Source organism: Anolis sagrei, chromosome 1 (assembly GCF_037176765.1).
Source record: "Anolis sagrei isolate rAnoSag1 chromosome 1, rAnoSag1.mat, whole genome shotgun sequence".
Taxonomy (NCBI): domain Eukaryota; kingdom Metazoa; phylum Chordata; class Lepidosauria; order Squamata; family Dactyloidae; genus Anolis; species Anolis sagrei.
In genome coordinates this window covers 269079912-269103640 of record NC_090021.1, presented here as the reverse complement: position 1 = coordinate 269103640, position 23729 = coordinate 269079912, and the positions used below count along the sequence as shown (strand labels likewise).

At 38.3% G+C, this 23729-nt stretch overlaps 1 protein-coding gene across 1 annotated transcript in view; it reads left to right on the top strand.

The window, feature by feature from the left end:
• SLC1A2 (solute carrier family 1 member 2) overlaps positions 1–23729 on the top strand; it is a 123118-nt gene that overhangs the window by 89472 nt on the left and 9917 nt on the right. The window contains exons 5-10 of the mRNA XM_060764841.2: positions 5148–5310; positions 6540–6666; positions 9848–10081; positions 10924–11118; positions 12424–12558; positions 19899–20130. Of these exons, the coding sequence (XP_060620824.2) occupies positions 5148–5310; positions 6540–6666; positions 9848–10081; positions 10924–11118; positions 12424–12558; positions 19899–20130 (1086 nt within the window). The remainder of the gene's footprint in view (positions 1–5147; positions 5311–6539; positions 6667–9847; positions 10082–10923; positions 11119–12423; positions 12559–19898; positions 20131–23729) is intronic.

Below are 23729 nucleotides of genomic sequence, written 5' to 3'. Positions count from 1 at the left end.
GTCAACAGCAGATAGTTAAAATGTGCCAGCAGGCCTGCTGTCGGTCAGCAGTCCTGCTGCCACAAGGGTTTACCCCACTGCACCACCGGGGGCTCCATTTCTGTTTCCTGACCAAACCAGATCTGAGGGCCTGCCAAACTGAAATGCTGTCAAAAGGCACAATGGTTTATTGATTGCATGCAAACATCAAATGCTTCCTACAGTTATTGTTGATTACTGAAAATATGGGAAAATTGCCCCTCCTGATTCCACTGGTTGAAGCAGTTCCATCTGCAGGTGTTTCAAGCTTACCAAATTACTTTTGGGAGCTACCTTCTCAGGCATGTAGTGCAACAAAAGTAAATTTCCCAAGATCTGGGACTGGCTCAGAACATACTAAAATTCCTGTAAGTCAGCACACCCTCAGTTTTTCCAAGAAGCATCACACATGGATTTAGTTATAAGAATAATCCCCAGTTGACATTTCCTGGTAATGACAGCCCAGTCTCATCAAGAATGCCAGAATTTAGGCTTGTTGTTTTGTATTGATTAAGAATGGCAGCAAATGTTCCTCAGTGAGAGATAACTTCATGATGTTCTCAGGGTCCTCATAATGCTTAATAGATGACAAAGTTCTTGAGATAATATCTAACTCTGAGGAAAAAATTTCAGGAATGTTGGCCTGCTTCGGAATTTCTGATCTGGCTCCTTTGATCTTTTTATTATTGTTGTTTGCTGTCTTTCAGAGCCATATATTTGTATAGGGTGCTCAAAGGGAGCCTTTGCAACTGAAATGGTGAACTTGCCCCATTCCAGATCGTTGCCATTATATTTGTCATCAAGTTAGCTTTGACTTACAGCACTTGTCATAAACAGCTCTGCAACCTCAGGGTTGCGGCTTCTTTTCTGCAACAATCTGTTTGTAATGCAGTCTGCCTGTTCTGCATCTGCCTTCCACTTTACAAAACATTTTCATCTTTTCTGATCATAAATAGTAATAGTAAACTTTATTTATACCCCACCACCATCTCCCTGAAGGGACTCAGGGCAGCTCATAGAAGCAAAAGTGCTGAACATAAAATAAAGAATGCATAAACATATAGACTAAAACAACATAAATTTACAACAGCAAACATACATAAAATGAAACATAATAACATTTTAAAAAATTCATAAAATTCATAAAATGCAGTGATCAGGCATGTAGCCGGGGGGGGGGGGGCTTGAGGGGCTTCAGCCCCCCCCCCCCCCCAAATTCTCATGGTGGTTCGCGAAAAGGCCTTACTAGTGCATTATTTAAACTGTTATGTTTATTCATATCATGATCTGATCACCATACTTAATATATCCCATATGCATGGGTGTATTGGGGTAACGATACAAAAGGTTTGCTAGGGTAGACCCTCTTTCACTCAGACTCAGCCCCCCCCCCCCAAAACAAACTCAGCCCCCCCCCCCCCCCGAATCGAAATCCTGGCTATGGGCCTGGCAGTGATGTGTGTGGATAAAAGTAGTAGTCTTAAAATTAACAATCCAAGTGCCAGTGCCAGAGTGGAGCAGTCACTAAGTCCTCATACCTAACCATTCAAATCTACTCAGAGTCAAAGGCCTGTCTAAAAGTCAAGCTTTTAGACTAAATTGAAAAGCTTGGGGACCTAATATCTAATATCTAACCTAATATCTTTAGGGAGAGAGATTCCAGAGCCGGGGTACCACCACTGAGAAGGCCCTCTCTCTCATCCCCACCAATCGCTCTTGGGATGGAGGTGGGACTGAGAGGAGAGCCTCCCCAGCAGATTTCAGAGCCCATGCTGGTTCATAGAAGGAGATGCAATCTCAAAGATAGGTTGAATCTTAAGCATATAGAGCCTTATAGGTAATAACCTGCACTTTGAAATGGGCCTGGAAACTTGTTGGCAGTCAGTGGAACTGCTTTAATAGGGGTGTGGTATGCTCCGGATAGTTAGCCCCAGTTAGCTATGTCATCTCATTATGTGTCCAAAGTATGATACTTTGTTTAGTCAGCTTGACTTCTACTGAGAGTTCCAACTGGATTTGTTCTTGGACACATTTAATATGCCCCCCCCCCTTTTTTTTTTGCTCTCTACATCTCTCTTCTAGCACCACTAGCCCTTCTATGTGATAGTCCTTTTCTGATTTCTGGGCTACTCTCTCCATTTTGATATATTATAGATGCAAGACATAGAAAGTCTTCAACTATTTTTTTTATCACACATTTTAAGGTTATGTAAGAGTGCATCTACACTGTAGAATTAATGTAGTTGACAGTCTTGGAAATTGTAGTATTACAAAGTGTTTAGACTTCTCTGCCAAGGAGCAGTGTGATATCAGAGTTAAAGTCAAAAGTATTTATGATCACAGGTGTCTGTGATTAGTCCAGAAGGTACTGAAATGTCAAGATGTCAATTCATTTATGTTTCTTCTGAAGGTACTATGATCTGGCTTAAATAGACTCTCAGTCTATTCACAGCCAGTGGTTAAATGCCTTATTTCCCCATTGTCCATAATACAGTTATGGTTGCTGGATTAGCAGGAAGCACATAAACATATATTTAGGAACTATTTTTATTTGCAAAGAATTCAGTCTTCCCTTAACTTAATTAAAATGGCTCTTTGATTTCATTGAGGTCAGATGTATTTATACAAATACTTTAGGCATGTATTTACTGCAGACATCAACATACTTCAATTTTCATTCATAGAAGGCAAAAGGCATTTTCTGGGAATGGTCATCTTTGTTTTCTTTTTTGCTCTTAAAATATATTGGCTTTAAAAATCCTGCCTGGATTCGATCGCCATCTGTGTTGTCCTCTCAATGGATTTTTAGGTTATATATTTATGTATCTCACACAGAATAAACATATGTATTAGCTCATGAAAGAAATCTAAATACTTTTGCTTTGTACCATTGCAAGCTGTTTTTGTTAAGCTTTAAGTAGAGAGTGTGTTTCTCCTAACAGTATAAATATTTTGTATACACTGTTTAGCAATAGTAAAATAATGGTTAGTTAGAAAGTCACTATTATTTCAGTGCTAGACTAGAAGCTCATATACAATGGCTACTTAGGCAACTTCAGAACCAGTTTGGTAGAAAGTGATGCATATTATTAGATTGCCATTTCTGGAACAGATTTGATCTAATTCCTGTGCAATGATTAGATTGCCATTTCTTAAAAAGTGTTGTGTACAGGATGATGATTACGTTGACCACAGAAGGTGGTTTTTGACTGGTTCTGTAAGTTACATTATCTGTGGCTTGCCACAGAGGATCACAGCTTGTTTCCATTTCCAGACGAGATGTGCATATGTAATTCAAAGGCATATAAGGTGAAAAAAAGGATGCAGAAAGTGGCAGCAGTTGAGGCATTCAGTTACCTATCAGTTAGCCACTTACTACCCAGCCACCCTTGGGAATTTTCATCAGCCCTCCATTATAATTTTATAACACACATCTGCACATTATGTGTTTCATGTTTACAGTATGCTTTGCATTCCAAGGGGTTCATTTAACCATGAAATATGGTCTACATTGTGATGGTGCTGCCATGCACTCAGAGAGTTATTTCAAGCTTTTCCCTGACCTTTCTTGAAGTACGTTCACCTCCTTAATGAGCACTGCAGCCTGCTTTAGTGGTGCGACTGCTGGAAACCAGGGTTCAAATCTCACCACAGCCATAAAAGTCTGCTAGGTGAACTCCAACAAGCTGTTCAATGACTGTTATTGGGCAACAAATGAAAACACATAAAGAAATGCCTTTTTTTCCTGGGGAGAAACATTGGGGATGTGGTCTGCTTAACTGGAGCATCTCAGCCGCACACAGGCCCCTTTCACGCAGCTGAATAAATTTCCACATGTTCTGCTTTGAACTTGAATATATAGCAGTGTGGACTCAGATAACCATTTCAAAACAGATATTGTGGGATTTTCTGCCTTGATATTCTGGGTTATATAGCTGTGTGGAAGGGCCCACAGTTGCTCATCCCTGACCTGGGTCCATTTTAGCTTCTCCTTCAGTTTTTAAAATGACATTTCCATCCAAAATATTAAACTTTTAAAACTAAACCAAAAATCTTAACCCAATCTTAATTTTGCCACAGACCCTATGGGCACATCAGTGATAGAAAAAGTATGTCTACTTCAAAGTAGAGCTTAAACATTTTCCTTTCTGAGGATACTAGAAATGCTGGAGTATTTGGGATTCTGTTAACCCTTAAAAAAGTAGATTCAATCCAGAATAGTATTTTGAATGTTGAACTAAAACTGCGAGGACACCAACCTCCTCCACAAAAGCCCCCCAAACCCCCTTTAAAAGTAAAAGAACTTACCCGGCCTCCATTAGAGTGGTGCCAGAGCATGTAGAAATGATGCACCAGGTGAAGGGGGGAGAAGGAAAATTGCTCCTCCCCCCCTTCACCTGGTGCATCATTTCTACATGCCAGGAAAGCTCCGGCACCACTCTAATGGAGGCCAAGTAAGTTATTTTACTTTTAAAGGGGGTTGGGGAGCTTTTGGGGAGGGGTTAGTGTCCTCACAGATTTCTGGGCGAATTTATCCCAGAAAACCACAGGACTACTGTCTGGACTGCCCCTCAAAAGCCCAGAACAGTTCAGACAGCAGAAGTAGTGAGTTTATCCGATGCCTTCCAAGAAGGTGTGGAATAAACCCACTGACAAATTAATTCACCACAAACCAGAGTTTTCCGGGACTGTCTGAATGCAGCCTTAGAGACCATGCTTCAAATTATCACTCAATCATGGATGAACTTAGGCAAATCACACTCTTTCATTCTCGGGCCCTTCCAGACTGGCCCTATATCTCAGGATCTGATCCCGGGTTTTCTGTTTATCCTAGATTACCTGGCAGTGTGGTCTCATATAATCCAGTTTAAAGCAGAAAACCTGGGATATAGGGCCTGTCTGGAAGCGCCTTCAGAGAAAGGTAAAAGCATATATCTCTGTTTGGAAACAACAATGACAACAACAAATCCAACAATTAACTCTTTACAAGTTCTGCTTTGATATCAAATAAATAGTTGATGGGTTTTTCTTGTAGGAACAGATATTTAGAGGGGAAGTTCAACTTTATTTAGTTACTTGTGTAAAAGATACATTGCAACTTGCATTTGCAGCTTCTTTTGATTCCTTAGATCCAAACAGTTACCAAGAAAGTGATGGTCCCTCAAGAGATCGAAGAACCAGACAATGTCACAGACTCAATCTTTGCAATGTTGAATGAAACAGAAGTGACTCCAGAACCGCAGATGGTAATTAAGAAGGGACTTGAGTTTAAAGATGGAATGAACGTCTTAGGTATTTATTTTATTTTTTATTTTTATTATCTGTGTTGTATAATTATTTTAGAAACAGAACAATATTGCAAGAACATCTACTGTAAATAAACTCTAATAAAAATTAAAAAGTATCAAGGGGTATGTAAGCTTTTAAATTAATGTATATAAAAGGGAAAGGATTAAGAATTGTTTCCTCTGTGTCTGTGGAATTGTTTGCATGTTTTAAATGTAATTTTTAACAACTGTCTAGTTTGCTATGCTCCAATTCAAAGTGTATTGTATAATACTGCACTGCTGTGCCTAGAAATAAGTTTGTTTACTTTTTCAAGTAGTCAGCATTATAAATATTGTACTATTTCTGAAATTTCCATTATATAGTGTCAGCACTCCAAAAACCCACTGCTAGTTGACTTGCCAAACTGAGGAGGAAATCCAGATAAATCCTTCTTCTATATTCAATCTCTGTTTTTCTCCTGTTTACGTTCCAACCACATCCCCATATTTCAGAACTTTTCCAGGGAGAAAGGTGGTTCCAAGTGATGAGGAATTTCACTTGCACAAGTATTGGTTTTCCTGCAATGTAAGATCACTTCAAATAGTTTATTTGCAATGTAAGATCACTTCAAATAGTTTATTCATAAATACAGCCAGCCCTCCACATTGGCAGAATTTAGGGGCAAAAGACCCCCACAAAAATGAAAAAAATGTGAATAAAAATTGTTTGCGTGAGAGAATATCTCTTTGAATCTAGGGGTCCTCTAATGCAGTGGTGCGTGTCCTGTCACCCCTCCAGGTGTTGTGGACTTCGCCTCACAGAACTCATGACCATTGGACAGGCTGGCTAGAGCTTCTGGGAGTTGGAGTCTCAAAACACCTGGAGGGCCACAAATTGTGCACCCCTGCATAACCCTGTAGTCAACCTTTGCTGGAAATTGGCCATAAAATCTCACTGGAAGAGCTAGAGATTCCTAGAGATAATATACATATTAATCAAACCCACAAATCCTTCAAACAAGGAGAGCCAACTGCAGTATAACAAATCCAGGACTCTTATAGTCTGATTGCCAGGATATTTTGATTAGAAATGAAATTATACAATTCTGCCTTTAATCTTCAGCTTTTTATATCTAGAATAAATCTGTCCAAATTTCTTTCCTACAAGTTCCAATTTTTTATATTCTGGTTTTTAAAATGAACTGAAACAATATTCTAACCCAGCAATTTAATATTCTAACATGTATTCAACAGGTCTCATTGGGTTCTTCATTGCTTTTGGTATTGCAATGGGAAAAATGGGAGAACAAGCCAAGATGATGGTAGATTTCTTCAATATCTTGAATGAGATTGTAATGAAGCTAGTAATCATGATCATGTGGTAAGTTGACATTACCCAATGAAACATACCAAGAGCTATTGTATCCTATTTTCCCTTTAGATTATACTTATATATTTTTTTCAGTTCTGGTCTAAATATGTTTGGTTTATTGCATTTTTTTATACAGGAGCCAACCAAGCATTTAAAAATATGATCACTATACCTATTGGCACACTTTCACGGCAATGGTGCAATGACTTTAAAAGTGGTTATGTATAATTATGATGTTGAACATAGGGCTTCCAACTTGGGCTTACTGAACAGAATGCAAATTTGATTTGCCTTTTCCATAGTTTACACATTTTGATATATACTTCTGCTTGCATTCTGATGCAATACATGTCGATGTCACTATATACACATTTTCTGTGCACCATTTTCCTAGCAATAGAAAATATTGTAGAAATTTTTATATTATCAAACATCATTGCAAAAAAAAATTGGAAAATGTGAGTTTTGAAAGCCAGCTGAGGTTTGGTCAGTGTATGGTTTAAAAGAGTAAAATTGTGTAAAATCATATTAAACATGAATCAACCAATGTTTCTACTTTCCCAATATATGCGTAGCACTGTTTTTGCAAACTGCTTGGATCCATTTCTAGTTCCCAATACTTGTGCCTCAGCATCCAATAACATAATTCTACCAGGGCTTGCCCTCCAACTAGAACTTGCTCATTTACATGGAAGAGAATGTGTAGTCTATGGAGATACTCTTATTTCTTTCATAACCAAAGGAACATTTCGTCCATATATTTATAATTGTGTTCTGAGAAAAAGATCCATCTTGCCAACAGCTTCATTGATTTATGAAACTCTTGTGATCACCATGATAACATAAAACAAATCTGAACATTTGTTGAGGTTGCTTTCTAACCCTTATTGAAGAATTATCTTCATTCAGTCTTTCAGGAAGGGAACCTTTGGGGAAAGTATTTTTAAATGCTTGGACCTGCAACTGATCTAGGAAGTATAAAGTGTAAGCTCTTCCAAACCACACAATTAGAGCACTGTGATCCCACTTGTACTGTCATGACTGCAGAGCATGGCAAATAATTCTAAATATCCCTCTGTAAACTTCAATTCCAAGGATTGCATAGGATGGTCCTACAGTTGTTAAAATAGACTCATGATACCATAATTATAGACATGAGAGGACCTCTGTTAATCTGTGTCATATAGGCAATCATTCTGATAGAAAGCATTGGCATACAGTTACAGGGGACTATACTAGGCTTCTTTCCTGCCCCATTTATTTATTTATTTATTTATTTATTTATTTATTCATTCATTCATTTATTTGCTGTTTTTGTATACTGCCTTTCTCAGCCCTTAGGCAACTCAAGGCAGTTAACAGGGCAAAATCCAATGCTTACAATGTCATAAATACAATTAAAAACATAACATATAATAAAAACTAAACAAATCCATAAAATATAAATTCATATTGTCTTCTTGTTAAAAACATAGTCTGGACTCATTGTTTAGTCATTCCATTTTCCTGTGTCAGTTACTCTGCATTTGCAAACACTTATTCAAAAAGCCACATTTTGACTTTTTCCCGGAATGTTAAAAGGGAGGTGACTGATCTAATATCTATAGGAAAGGCATTCCACAGCCTAGGGGCCACCACTGCTCAGGTTCTATATTGCATGGAAAGAATTTGAAGTGCTCATCTCTTTCAAAACAGAAAACAGATTTACACCCCATGTTTGCTTTCTTTTGGAGCAATAGTGAGAAAATGTAACTGGGAAGACTACATAATCATCATTCACAGCAGATACCATAACTGCTCTAAGGCCACCTCTTAAGTGTTTGAAGACACTTATTGAATAAAACAATTTTCAGACATGGGCACTGCAGTAAGGTTGTTCCAGTCATGTCCTGTAAACCAGGACATCGTGGTGACAGTTACCATTATCATAGAGTTGGAAGAGACCACAAGAGACATCCATCCAGTCCAACCCCTTGCTATACAGGAACATAAAATCAAAGCTCTCCTGGCCAATAGCAGTGTATTCTACATTACTATCAGAATGTTCTTTCTAATATTTATATGGAATCTCTTGTCCTGCAGTTTGAATTCACTGTTTGAATTCTACACTGACTCCTAAGTAGATGCCACACAGGGAAGAAGTGATTACTGGCGTTCCGCGGGGTTCTGTCCTGGGCCCATTGCTGTTATTTAGCAACTTGGATGAAGGATTAGAGGGCATGCTTATCAAGTGTGTAGATGACACTTATTTGGGAAGATGGCTAATACTCCAGAAGACAGGATCAGAATTCAAAAAGACTTTCATAGATTAGAGAGCTGGGCCAAAACTTACAAAATGAATTCCATCAGGAAGCAATGTATGGTACTACCCTTAGGCAATAAAAATGAAATGCACACATGGTGGGTGATGTCTGGCTCAACAACAGTACATGTGCAAAAGATCTTGGAGTCTTTGTGGTCAACAAGTCAATATGAACCAACAGTGTGATGTAATAGCTAAAACAGCCAATGGGATTTTGGGCTGCATCAAAAGGTGTATAGTGTCTAGATTGAGGGGAGTCATGGTGCCTCTCTATTTGGCTTTGGTTAGATCTCACCTAGAATACTGTGCCCATTTCTGGGCACCACAGTTAAAAAGAGATATTGACAAGCTGGAAGGTCTCCAGAAGAAGGTGACTAAAATGATCAAAAGTCTGTAGACCATGCCCTATAAGGAGTGACTTAAAAACCTGGGGATGTTTAGCCTGCAAAATAGAAGATTTGAGAGGAGACATGATTTGCCAACTAAATAGCATGGAAACCACCATCACCCACTCAATCTGCTATTTGTTGGCAGCATGAAAAAAGCTTCAGATCCTGAGTGCCTTGGTATACTTGCTGCTTCATGTGTCTCCCAGTGTTTGGTCTGTTTTTTAAAAGAAGATTTAAAGAAGCATTGGTTCTAGAATGATCACACTCCATGTTATTAAATCTATTTGATGCGAATGCACATGTTCTAGCACATTTGCATTCATATTGCTCTCATTTACTGATACGAGACGTGATGATTTGCTGGAAATTGTTGATCCAAAGGACTGATTGCAATTATGTTTCAAGCCAGAACTTATTTATTTGTTTATTTTACAGATTTGTTTGTTTGTTTGTTTCTTTATAGAAGCATCTATGACCAGAGAATTGTGTTGTTTTCCAGGTATTCTCCATTGGGCATTGCCTGTCTTATCTGTGGAAAAATCATTGCAATCAAGGACTTAGAAGTAGTTGCTAGGCAACTGGGCATGTACATGGTGACTGTCATCATAGGCCTTCTCATCCATGGAGGGATCTTCTTGCCTTCGTTGTACTTTATAATAACAAGGAAAAACCCCTTCTCGTTCTTTGCTGGCATCTTCCAAGCATGGATTACTGCTTTAGGCACTGCTTCAAGGTATTTGATATAAAATGCTGATATCAACTAAAGATGTGTCACATCTTCTTGGATTTTACTGTAGATTATTTTATACAAGTTGAGTATTCCTTATCTAAAATGCTGTTTTGGATTTTGAGGTTTTTTTGTTTTGTTTTTTAAAAGAGAATAACTGTATTTGTATACATGTACACAATGAGGTATCTTGGACATGGGACCAAAATCTATACATAAAATTCATTTCTATTTTATATACAACTTATACACAGAGACTGATTTGCAAAGATGTCACTTTCTCAGCCACCCTATGTGGTCCCTGTGTGGATTGGGCCCAGGGATCAGATCACACAATTCCTGTGGCCAATCCACTCAGTCTTCTCAGTTTTCAGGTTCTAAAGGTAAAGGTAAAGGTTTTCCCTGACAATAAGTATAATCGTGTGCGAGGGTGGTGCAGACTCTAATGTGGGTGGCCACAATTTCCTGCTGCCTGGAAGTGCCCTGTTACGGAGACACTACAAACAGCATGCAGTCCCACCACCATGTAAAGCTAATGCCATTTGGCAGGAGTATCATATCTAGTATTGTGCAAAAATCAAAGTAAATGTAGGTCCAGTGAAAGATTTTTTCCCCTGACACAGAACAATATATCTCAGTTTTGAAACTATTGAATTCATAACCTGTCTTCATTTCCACTTCATCTGAAGAAAGAGAAATTCAATGGTGGCCTGGGAAATAATTTTTATTGATGTTTCAGGTGACTGCCTGACATTACATAGGATAAGCAGAGCTAGCTAATTGCCCCATTAAGTCAGAAATGAATACATAACCTGTCAATTCTTCCTTTTATTTCACTTGCCTCCTAGTGCGGGCACATTGCCAGTAACCTTTCGCTGCCTTGAAGAAAATTTGGGCATTGACAAGCGTGTGACAAGATTTGTCTTACCTGTTGGAGCCACTATTAATATGGATGGGACTGCCCTTTATGAAGCTGTAGCAGCCATCTTCATAGCACAAATGAATGGAATTCAGCTGGATGGTGGACAGATAGTCACTGTCAGGTATGTTTTTTCTCTGACATGACAGGGCAAAAACACAGATAGCCCAGAGCCTGACTGTACCATAGGAGATCATATTTCTAAATAATTATAAACCATCATTCATCTTCAAGTATGTAAATCCCAACTAGGTTTCCCTTCATGCATTTGGTTAGACAATATCCCACTACCAATGAAGAATCTCTTTAGCAGAAGACAGCAGTACAGTTGTAGATTTGGGTTTTTTTGTGTGTCCCAGAGCCATTTAATAACTTTTAAACACTGACCTTTGTGCAGTTCTGAAATTGTGGCGCAAAATAACTTTTCTGTAAAAATTATTTGGCATCCTTTCAATATCTATGAAATTGTAAGTTAGACTTACGGTTTTGTAACATATTGAACTCATGTTTATACTTGTTAATTATTGAAATCCCCATCCCCCTCTTCCAAAAAGGCCTACTTCTTATGCCAGGAAGCAGCTGAACCAGAATTTCCAATGAAATGCATTTTGGGATTTTTTAAAGCAACCAGCTACAGCAAAATATCAGGGATTTCCCCAACTGGAAAAGTTATGTATATGTTATTAATATTTCCCAGCCTCACAATTTATAGTGCCTCAGAAGGTAGGGTTTGTTTATAGTGTAGTGTTCACAGAAATAGCTATGATAATGGGGCACCACCATCATCACTACACCTGCCAATTCACACACAATTTTTATGCAAATATTTTTAAAGTCCTCCTCTGAAAGAAATAAAATGGGCAAAATTCTTCATAACCCCAGGATCTGAGGCAAAATCTTTTGAAATGTTTGCATGCAAGAATGAAATAAGTGAAGACATACATCTTTGGTACAAAGGCTATGTCAAATTAGTGAATGAAAATGTTTTGGAGTAAGTTAACTTGGTATAGAACACAGGCAAATAGTATATTTGTTTGGTTCTTATATTCTCAATAGAAACACTAGGATAAGGTTGGGTGACTATGGAAGGGAGGTGGTTTCCTTGTGTTTCAGCATGCTAGAAGTGATGGTACATAACTTCAATCTGGTGCTTTGGCTCATTTTAAGCTTCCCCCCTCCTTTTTTGGGAAGGGGTGAGGCTTCATAGGGAAATAAACTATTTCATTTGCAACTAGTCTTATATTAATGTGGCTGATTTTCAGCAAAAATAAATTCCCCACATTGACGCAAAATCTGGTAGATTGGTGGACCATTTCAGAGGGTGTTCTTTAGCGTTTCAAGGGGTGCATGCAACCTATGGGCCATACTTTGCCCACTTTTGCACTAAGAAAAGCTTTATTTGACCAAGCAGATGTATTTGATTTTGCAGTCTAACAGCTACTCTTGCCAGTGTTGGAGCTGCGAGTATACCCAGCGCAGGACTGGTGACCATGCTCCTCATCCTCACAGCAGTTGGTCTTCCAACCCAGGACATCAGCTTGCTTGTTGCTGTAGACTGGCTCTTGTAAGTAACATCAAAGACATTGATTTTGCATTATCTCCCAGAACAGTGATTAGATACTTATTGAATTGCTAATTAACTACTCAGTCAGGTATCATTTCCTTCAATATGACTGATGCTTAATATGAGCATCACTCTGTTTGAGTACTGCATCATTTCTGAATTATTGCAATCCTAGAAAAACTTATTGCAGGGTTTTCTTGATAAGATTTGTTTATGGGGGTTTGCCCTTGCCTTCTTTGGGCCCTTCCAGACAGCCTCATAATCTGGGACAAAGAAGTGGGGCAAAAAATCCCAGTAGCCAAAAGCAAGTCCAAACACAGAGTTCTCAGTCCTGAGAAATAGTCCCCTGGCATCTTGAAGGGTTTGTTTATAGCGGACTTTAGAAATTCACAAAACAGATGTGGGACTTCCACTGAAGGTTTTTTTTTAATTGACTCTGAGATGTGCTGTACCTCATAAGCACTGGTGTGGATATACAAATGTGCACACAAGCAAATCTTGTTATTATCTCTCCTCACCTTCCTGCTGCCTTTATGTTTGCCCTCCTAAATCCCATTTCCCTTTGGGGTCATTTGCCTGTCATGCTGGTGCCCACTGTGTAAATTCAAGCTCTGCTTAATTCATAAATATAAGAACAAAGGAATGATTGCTGAGAATTGTTTTCCATTTGTACTTCCATTTAGCTACCTGTGTGTCCGTGGCTCTATATATTTGCAGACCTCATCAGCTGTTTCAGGATTTTAAAATGTGCACATGTGCTGGTGCAGTCCACACCAGTGTATCACAATGAAGTCCTGTGTTTCTCATGATATATAATTTATTTATTTCACATATTTTTATCCCATACTTCTCATCCCTGGAGGGGGACTCAAAGCAGCTTCACAACAGGCATTCATTCAATGCCAACAACACTAATAAGTGATAAAAGCAAGTAAAACAATTTGTTACTGCTTTAAAATTACTAAAACATTATTTAGATAATGCAGGTTTGATATCATAGTCCAGCTCAGTCCATTGTCATTCAATTGAGTCTCATTCTAAATTGCTGCCTCTACTGTTCGAATGCTTGGTCCCATATCCAGGTTTTGAATTTCAAGAGGGAGGGGGCCAATCTAATGTCACTCGGTAGAGAGTTCCACAGGTGATGGGCCACCACTCTCGTCTCCACCAGTCGCGCTTTTTAAAAATAACATTAAAAGCGTGTTTTTCAATAAAACAATATTGAAGTTGATGTCGGGAAAGCCTGTCTTGGAAAAGCATTCCATATGCAAGATGCTTAATGGAAAAAGGCCCTTCTCACACTTTCACTGCTGAATTTAAGAAGTTAGAACAGTTCCAATGTGAGCCTCTGATGAAGTAGAGAAATTTGGCAGATTTCATGACAGGTGCTGTTACAACACATCTATCAGACCTGTGTCATCTCTCTAATATAAAATTAGTTGCAACTCAGAATTTTAGATAGAAAACATCATTGCATTGAGGAAAAAACAGGCTGTGGATCAACAGTGAGCAGAGAGCCAGAGAAAGGAAAAGATTATATCTATGGCTGTGAGCTTATTTATATAAAATCATGAGTCAACACAGGAATATATTCATATTTTAAATACATGTTTATGTTGGAGCAAAAATGAGCAAAAACTTGTAGTCAGGAGGAGGATGTTAAATTGGTTTGTGTCGTGGTTTGTTGTTTCAGGGAAATGTCATTTTAAAATATGTCTCTTAACACAGAAGCCCTAGCTTAGAGCCATAATTCACTGGCAGAAACAAGCTGCAGGCTGGGCAGGTTCAGTATTGTGTTATTTGATCCTTTCCAGTGAAAGGTTTGGGTAAAAATCCCACTCCCTGAAGCATTTCCTCTGGCAAGCATCAGTGATGACATTGCTTCTGTAGAAAAGGTCAGACATGGAAGAAGGAGGTCTTAAAGCCACACAGTCCATAGAGGTTGTAATAAAGACAGGAGAGGTACTGGAGAGATATCTCAGAAAAAGTACTTATTTATTTACTTAAATGGAAAGAGGAGGAAATTTAAGGAATCATGGTGCATCTTTGAAATTGTTTATTTGGAATAATAACCCAATGCCAGCTAGGGAATTCTGGAAGTTATCACCTAAAAGAAAAGACAAGTTCTGGTATATCACCTCAAGAGTAACCGTGAAAGACTTCAAGCTGATTCACGGGGTCTTTCCACACTGACCTTTATCTCAGGATCCCATCCCAGTTTATCTGCTTTAAACTGTAATATATGAGTCCCCAATGGCAGATAACCTGGGATAAACAAATAATCTGTGATCAGATCCTGGGATATAGGGGGAAGTGTAACAGCCCACATGAAAGCTTGTTCAAAGCCTATTTGAAACTAATTTTACTATTTTATTTAATTAACTACACAATAATAAATGATAAAAATGTTTAGTGTATAGTTATATAATGTTTTCCTTCCCCTGTATTATAGACCCTTTAATACAAAATGTTATATAAATATTCTATATGTAAATATCAGATTTGAACCATAACATACTCCCTGCTTTAAATAACTTTATCACACACTTTCCAACATTTCACAAATGAAATTGGAACATGTGTAGCCAAACAATTTGGTCAAGGTGGTAAATTGTATTAGTGAAGAAAAAAAACACAAGGTTGCAAAAATTTGCCTTACACTACCAGGAAGTGAGCTTACTACTTCTAGACAACTTTTCCCTGTTAGATTGCTAACTGGGGCTAGTTATAGGGAGCACACTACACACTTATTAAAACATCTTTAGCTATTCTTGTAAGCCACTCCGAGCCCCAGGGGAGTGGCGGCATATAAGTTTAAATAATAAATAAATAAATAAATAAATCTTGACTAGCTTCTGATAAGTTTCTGGGCCCGCTTCAAAATGCAAGTCCTACATGCTTCGGGTCCAATCTATCTTCAAAACCGCATCTCCTTCTATGAACCGGTGCAGGCTCTGAGATCTGCCAGGGAGGCCCGTCTCTCGGTCCCACCACCATCTCAAACATGGTTGGTGGGGATGAGAGGGCCTTTTCGGTGGTGAGCCCCCGACTCTAGAGACATTAGGTTAGCCCCCACTCTCCAAGCCTTTCGAGCCAATTTAAAAACATGGCTTTTTAGATAGGCCTTTGACCCTGTGTCATTTATGGTCAGATTTGAGGACTTAGCAATGGCCATACTCTGACACTTTAGTTTGTTAATGGTAGACAGCCAGTCTTCTTCACAGGTTTTACTGCGTTTTATGAATGTTATAATTTTATTAGATTGAGTTTTATGTGTGTTAGATGTCTATAGACTTATGTGTTGTTGTATATACTTATGTATTATTTGTTTTATATGCAGCACCTTGAAGTGCTTCTGTGAGCCACCTCACGTCCCTTTGGGGAGATTCATTCATTCATTTATTTATTTCCAGTATTTCTATCCCATCCTTCTCAACCCCGAAAGGGGGACTCAGGATGGCCAAAAGGGGGACTCAGGAGATGGTAGTGGGGTAGAAATAAAATTCATTATTATTATTATTATTATTATTATTATTATTTCTATACTTTGAACTTGATTTGTAACTACAGAGGCCACATCTACAGATGTCATTTATGCTAGATCTGATCCATAGTGGGGTACCCTGAGCCAGCCTTCAGGAAGTCCATGCAGCCTGCCTCTGAGCTGGTCCAGTGGTAGGAAGGTATCCAACTATCATGCTTCAAACCACTCTGGTAGTAGGAAGGAGTGTCCATGGCCCCACGGTGATGAACCCTTACCAGGGAGTCTGGAATTGCTGATAGTTGCCGCTTGTTGCAAGTGTTGACATTGATTAGAGCACTGGAGTAGCTTGTCGGGAGGTCAGAAAGGAGAGATTGCCATGTACACAGTGACAGCCTGTTCTAAATCAGTACTAGACACACTGTTTATACATCTCCAAAGTGTAGGTGAGCTCCAGAGTTTGGGTAATTTATTTATTTATTTTGTTCAAAAGCATTGCATAAAGTAGTATAAAAACTGATAAAAATAGGAGTGCAGGTGGCTAAATATATTTTGACCAAAAACGGGCAACGGCAATGGCATTGTCTGTAGCCTCCAATAATTCTTCCTCTGTACATGAGGCAGGGCATAATGGACAAGCATACAGATGCAGAGTTGTCTGTTCTGCTCCACAGTCACACAGGGTGTGGGATTCTTTTCGGCAGTGCCAATTTGCCAGGTTGTCTTTTGATCTGCCCACTCCACTTCTGAGTCTGTTCAGGGACTTCCAAGTTGCCCATTCTTGGTTTGCCCCTGGAGGAAGACCCTCGTGGGGGTCATCCAGTTGTGATTTCCTGGTTTAGTTGCCCAGAGGGATACCTTTGCTGTTGCTATGGGGACACCAAGAGGAGTGGTAGTTCTCATAAAGCTTTTCCTTGATTTGAGTCTGCTGGGAGGAGGTTGGTAGCCATGTAGTGGATGGCTTTCACAGTATTCAACCTTTTTTCTCTCACATTTAGCAGCAACTTTCCATCACACATTAGGGGGGCAATGCCAGCTAGCTTGTAGAGTTTATCAATAGGTGTAAGTTTCAGACATCCTGTGATTATTCTGCATGTTTCGTTCAATGTTATGTTCACCTGCTATGCATGGGCAGACTTATGCCAAACAGGGCAGACATACTCAGCAATTGAGTAAGACAAGGCTAGGGCTGATGTTCTTATTAATTTTGGGTCTGCACCCCATGTGCTGCCAGTAAGTTTCCGCAGGGTGTTATTGTGTGCAGCTACTTTGTTCTTGGTATTCAAGCAGTGTTTTCTATATGCTAGTGTTCGATCTAAGGTGACACCGAGATATTTAGGATGGAAACAATGTTCGAGCTCTTGACCTTCCCAGGTGACTTTCAATTTCCTGTTCGCTTCACAGTTGAGTAGGTGGAAAGCACACACTTGTGTCTTGGCAGGGTTAGGCTTCAGGTGGTTATCTTTGCAATAGCTGGAGAGATCTTTCAAGGCATTAGTAAGTTGGATTTCAGCTGTTTCAAAGTCTTTTGCTTGTGTTGTTAGTCCAAGGTCATCAGCATATATAAAGCTCTTTGTGAGTGGTGGTTGTGGTTGATCATTAATAAAAATATTAAACAAGGTCGATGCAAGAACGCTGCCTTGAGGTAAACCATTATTTTGCCTCCTCCATCTACTTTTCCTGCCTTGAAACTCCACATAGAAGCTACGGTTTTCTAGGAGAGTCTGGATAGTTTTTGTAAAATCATAGTCTTGGGTAATAGGTAGACTTTCTGCAGCATTTTCTTATGTTGCACCATGTCATAGACTGCTGTAAGGTCGACAAAACTGTTCCAGTAATGCAACCTTTCTCATATACTTCCTCGATGTACTCAGTCAGATTACGAATTTGGGCTTTACAGTTTTTTCCCTGGTCTGAAATCTGCTTGTTGTGCAATAAGCTGTGGTTCAATACCAATCAATTTAGTAGTATCCTCTCATATACTTTATATAGATGACATAGGAGTGAGATAGACTGGTAGTTCCTGGCATTGGAGGTGTCTTTACCAGTTTTTAAAATGGCAATTATCTTAGTTTGGGTAATGCAGTATGAGCATTGCAAACCGATTTTATGGGTCATGTGGACACCCCAAATTCCACTCATCCCTACCCCGCCTCATTTGGTCTGTGCAAGATGGTCCCAGTAATAAAGCTTGAAGACAAAGGGGGAATGTGGGAGGGGGGAGGAAACCTGGAGCACTTTTAAAGCAGCTGAAGAAGTGAGACAACAGAGGATTAATCTAAATCATCTTTGCCAAATTCGATAAAATTAGAAAACCTTGAAATAGAAAAGATTTCTGATAGCAAGAGCACATGTTAAATGTAAGCCCATAACTAGAAACAACACTTTAAAATGGACCAATAAAGTCAACATTTCACTATCCACAAAGATTAAATGAATTGTGTCTTGCCATTATAATGGCAACACATTTTTTTTAAAAAAAAGTGAAGAAAAGCATTAAATTACCAGTATTTAATTTTGTAACTGAGTAGAAACCAAACATACAATTTTAAAACAATCTGAAAAAGTTGGAGCTTGGACTGAGGCAGATAAAATTTGGAAAGAAGAAAAGTTTTGTGACTTTTCAAAATCAATGGGATGTCTTTTATTAGAACCTGAAAAAAGCACAATACAGTTTGTAAGGGTACAGCCTTTTATTATATTATTATCCTGCACAGATCATTGAAAAGTATTATTTGCTCTGGGTTGTTCTGTGAAAATATATAAAATATGCCTATGTACTTATGGCAGGATAAGAGGTGTAAAGAAAGGATTTTCCAAGGCATGCCTTCTCAGATTTTCAAATCTCTGCCTTTACTCTACTTCCACCTGAACAAAAAGGCCTTTACAGAACATTGCTATTTGTCCACGGATGGAATTAATCCAGTGTCATTAGTGAAAGCCAAAAACTGTAACTTTCCAAGGGGGAAATTGACAAGCTTAGCAAATGTCAAAGAAAGGTCTCCAGTACACAGATGAAATGCCCTAAGAAACAGGAAAGTAGAAAGAACAGTCTTAGACAAACAGGTCAGATTCAGGCTTTGAAAGGCTCGCTGAACTGCTTTGCTATTTCTGCAGATTTGCAACAGCTTTCAATTCCCATTTAAAGTTGTCCAAATGTAAAGTTTTAAATTTTGGATCCCAAATCACCTGGGGCATTAAGATCTAGAGTAATGTGAGAACCAACTTATATGGAATGAGAATCTCATAAAGATGGTTTCAAATTACTCTTTGTTGCAGCTTTCTCTATATGGCATAATTTCAGTGTATTGTGCTGCACTCATAAAGGAGAAGGTTTCACTATGTCACTTCCAAGAAGCAAATAAAAGACAACTGTGTTCTGTAGTTTGTGTAATGACCATCCAAGCCTCAAACTGCTTCCAGGATGTTCTATGTAATAATCTCATCTGCACAGAAAAACCACATTATTCAATACAGGTTTGAAACTGCATTAAATAGTCAGTGTAGATTGTGCCCCCATGGAATCTACAGTAATCTACCATTCCCAATGCATGACTCTTTGTCAGTGTAGATATAGATAATAGTTCTCACCTTCCACATGGACACCTATTTCACAGTCTCTGGAAAAGATTTTCAAAGTAACAAGGTACTAGTATAAATACAGCTCCATACCCTACTATTCAGAAAAACAGTTTCAAGGATAAGACGTTCAGACCTCATTAGCTAATCATGTAAAACAATAGCTTCCTTTGGGAAATCTCCACTCATGGGGAGAGTGGAAATTTCAGCATCAATTTCACAATGATTTCATATTGCTTAAAATCTTTATTCTTATTCTGTTTATTTCTTTGTTTTACAGAGACAGAATGAGAACGTCTGTTAATGTAGTGGGAGATTCCTTTGGAGCTGGCATTGTGTATCACCTCTCCAAGGCAGAGTTGGCTGACATTGATGCCCATCACAAAGTACACGAAGATATTGAAATGACAAAGACTCAGTCAATTTATGATGACCTGAAAAACCATAGGGAGAACAACTCAAACCAATGTGTTTATACAGCTCACAACTCTGTCATAATAGATGAGTGCAAGGTACCTTTCACATTTATGGATATTGAGACTTGCATCTAGCCACATACCTCATGTTCCTTTGTTTTTCTTTTTAACTTGCATGTATTTTTAAAAAATATATATTTCTAATAACAAGGTGACAATACTGAATGTTACTCGGCTTAAAGATGTGGGTTCATATTTTATTTGCTTTCTTTTTGAAAACTTTTTTAAACCATAACTGCATGCAATGTTTGCATATAACATTGTGCTCCACAGTGTGTTATGGAAGGCAGTATGAAGAAGGAAAAATGTGGTATTATATCTTATGTTGGCTTTCATCTAGCTTCCTATGACAAAGGAGCTCTGTGTAAATGAGGTTGGATCCATCATTAAGTAAGAAAGCAGAATTTGTGGCAAAGGGAATAATTATAATTACCTCCAGATGCTCTCTCCCCAAAACTCAGTCTGAAAGAGAAGTTGTTTCCCCCTCCAGCCCACTAAGAAAGAAAGAAAGAAAGAAAGAAAGAAAGAAAGAAAGAAAGAACACCCAGAGATATTTGTATGATAGAACCTCCAAACAAAAAGAGCACAATACAGACAAAAAAAAATTGTGCAAGCTCACTATACAAGGCAATTTCTTAATGAGTTCAAGGAGTTTACTATTTTTCTAAAATATGTATATGTTTATGTATATAGGCTGAAATCTTGTGTTCATATTCACTTCAATAGAAATTGGTCCTCTTGAAATCAGTGAGAAATACTTCCAAGTAGATATCTTTAGGAGACAATGGGAAAAATACAGAGCATTTCCTTTGGCTGGAATGAGCAAAGAAATATGCAGTGAACAAAACACCCTCATCCCCTTCCCTTGCCCCCAGGTAGAGTCCAAGTAAAATGTAAATCTAAGGGATGTATTTCCTAGACCAGTGCTTTCCATGATGCACCGTGCATTCACAACTATTACTTTTCCTCAACGTCTGCGCATTCTTGCACTCACCCAGCATGTCTATCTTTTCTTTTCATTGTCATGATTGCTATGCTAGTTTTATGCTTTCTAAATTCTGTCTAATTCTGTTTGAAACCAGTAAATTGGGTTAGGAAATAGTTGTAACAAGAATTGATTTTACCAAGAATACAACGAAGTAAAACTCCATGGGATGAATGAGAAAGAAATTATCTTGGATATTTTGGATTTAAAATTTGCCTGGTTAATTGTGGTTGGTTTGGGCATCACAACCAAGGGTGTGCCCTCCCTCACCCCCTTTTCTCCTCTGGACAGCTGTGAATTCAGCATTTGCTTCTTTTTTGTTTTTAAAAAAACACAGATTGCTATTTTGACTGAACTCAACAAACTCTCAGGGCTGGTTCTTATCATCAGGGTGAGATACTAAGTGTCAGAATGTCACACATGCATACACACTTGAATCCCTGGCACTGCTGATTTTTAGAACTGGCCTGGCCAAATACACGGCTCTGAGAAAGGGTCCAGGAAACCCAAGCAGTTTTGTGGAGATCACCAATTCACTAGAGCAACATGCATAGTCCTCAAAGACAGAGGAAGGTAGTTGTAAATCTCAGTTTGCCTTCAGTAGAGTTTCAACAGCTACTGCAAACTTTGATGAACTTTCACAATGGTTTGTTTCACATATGCCAGTTTGAAACCACAAAGCCATGTTATCTCAACTACATTTTATGGTTTGAACTCAACACCCATGAAAGTGACAATTTCAGTTTATTCCTTATGACAGTACTAGAGAAGCTGAGGGGAGGGATGAGCATGGAGCTTGTTTTGGCTTGTTCACATCCCCATAAAGTATGTTGAATAAACTCTTATTATTTCTAAATGTAAGAAGTGATTGGGGTAGGATATGAATGAAGACTTTATGTGTATTAACGTTTTGTTTAGGCAGATCTAGTGCTGTTATCAAATGAGTGACACAGCCAGCTCTGATTTTGATGTTTGAGCTCTTTTATGTGATTCTACTATTTCTAAACCCAAGTGGAGAGAACTGCAAAATTGACTACCAACACCCCTTCCCCATGTTAGTTTTCTAAATCAGCCCCTTCTACAGAGCTAAATAAGTCCCCACATTATCTGTTTTGAACTGGGATATATGGCAGTGTGGACTCAGATATTCCAGTTCAAAGCAGATATTGTGGGTTATTCTGCCTTGATATTCTGGGTTATATGGCTTTATGAAAGGGCTCTCACTCAAGTGAAATTATGCCTGTAACTGAAAACACATATGTCAATACATGCATTAAATATTACTCACATCACATCAATTCCATGATGTAAAGATAATACCTGTGACTCCAACAGATTTACTCACCTTTAAATTCCAGTGGCTTAACAGAAGAGATAAACATATACTTTATTATTATTATGTTTATTTCTGCCCTGCTTTTTCTCTCAAGGAGACTCAAAGCAGCGTATATTAAAAGCATTTCAGTACAATGTAAAACCTACAAATATATAAATGTTAAAACAGAATGAAATATAATTGGGTTTTTTAAAAAAAAATCAGTTAAATCAATAAACACAGATTCAAACTAATATACTTGAAACATTCTCAGTAAAACTGAAAGATTTTAAAATGGATTGCAATTGACTACCTCACTTGCAATGGGTTTTAAACACAAGAGGTAACACTGAGAGCAAATAAATAGCTTCAGAAGAGATATTGTTGAAATTATGGCAAATGTTTCTTTTTTATTGCTTGTTTGTCCCTGTTAGTAACACAATCTCATGTTATTTCTACTTCTTTGTGTTCTAAATAGCTTCCTAATTTGCACATCTAATGTTAGTGAACTGGCAAGCTACATTGACTATCACTGCATGGATTTTATTTAAATCTTCTGTTACCATATTTCACATAATGTTGTTTGTAAACTAACTTACAATTTCAGCTCCAAATATGTTGTATATTGTATGCTTTATAATGCATCTCTCTCCCTTTTAATTATTTAAGAAAAAGGCTGACTTTGTTTCAAACATGGATGCATTTTTCATGTTTTCATGTCACAATGCTTCCATGCACCCAGTTTGTCCATCATGTGGAATATCAGTCCTGTCTTTAAGTTTTCATGTGAAGCTGAGGACAGTAACATGGAAGGTAAGCTAGGAAATAATGGGATTCCATTTAGAATTAGATGAAAGGTCCCTTACTATGTAAAGGTCCAGTTCATTTCTGTTCAGTCAAATAGGTGCACTAGCCATTTTTGGCTCTTCCAGCCATGCACAGCTCATCTCTGCTCAAATTAAATCATACATGGCTTGGTGTCCTTTCTATAATTATTATTGACTGCTGAGATGTTGCTTACTAGCCAGTATTTCCAATGGAATGATTGATCATTCTTGCTTCATCCACAATTTTAATCAAGCTCATATTGAAGGGTGTCCTTTATATGAGATTGTGATATTTGTATGTTAACTGCAGTCTGGTTTGGAAGCATTTGACTTGACTGTAACTGCACCTTTAACAAACCTCGGGGAAATTACTTCCTTTTTGTTGGCTAAAATACCAAAATCCCCAGCCAAAGATGGTGGTACCTGAAGAATTTTGAAAGGTGTATTCCAAAATCTAACTTTCCCAAGCACAAGCCTGTAACATATACAATGAGTCAGAGTAGTGAAT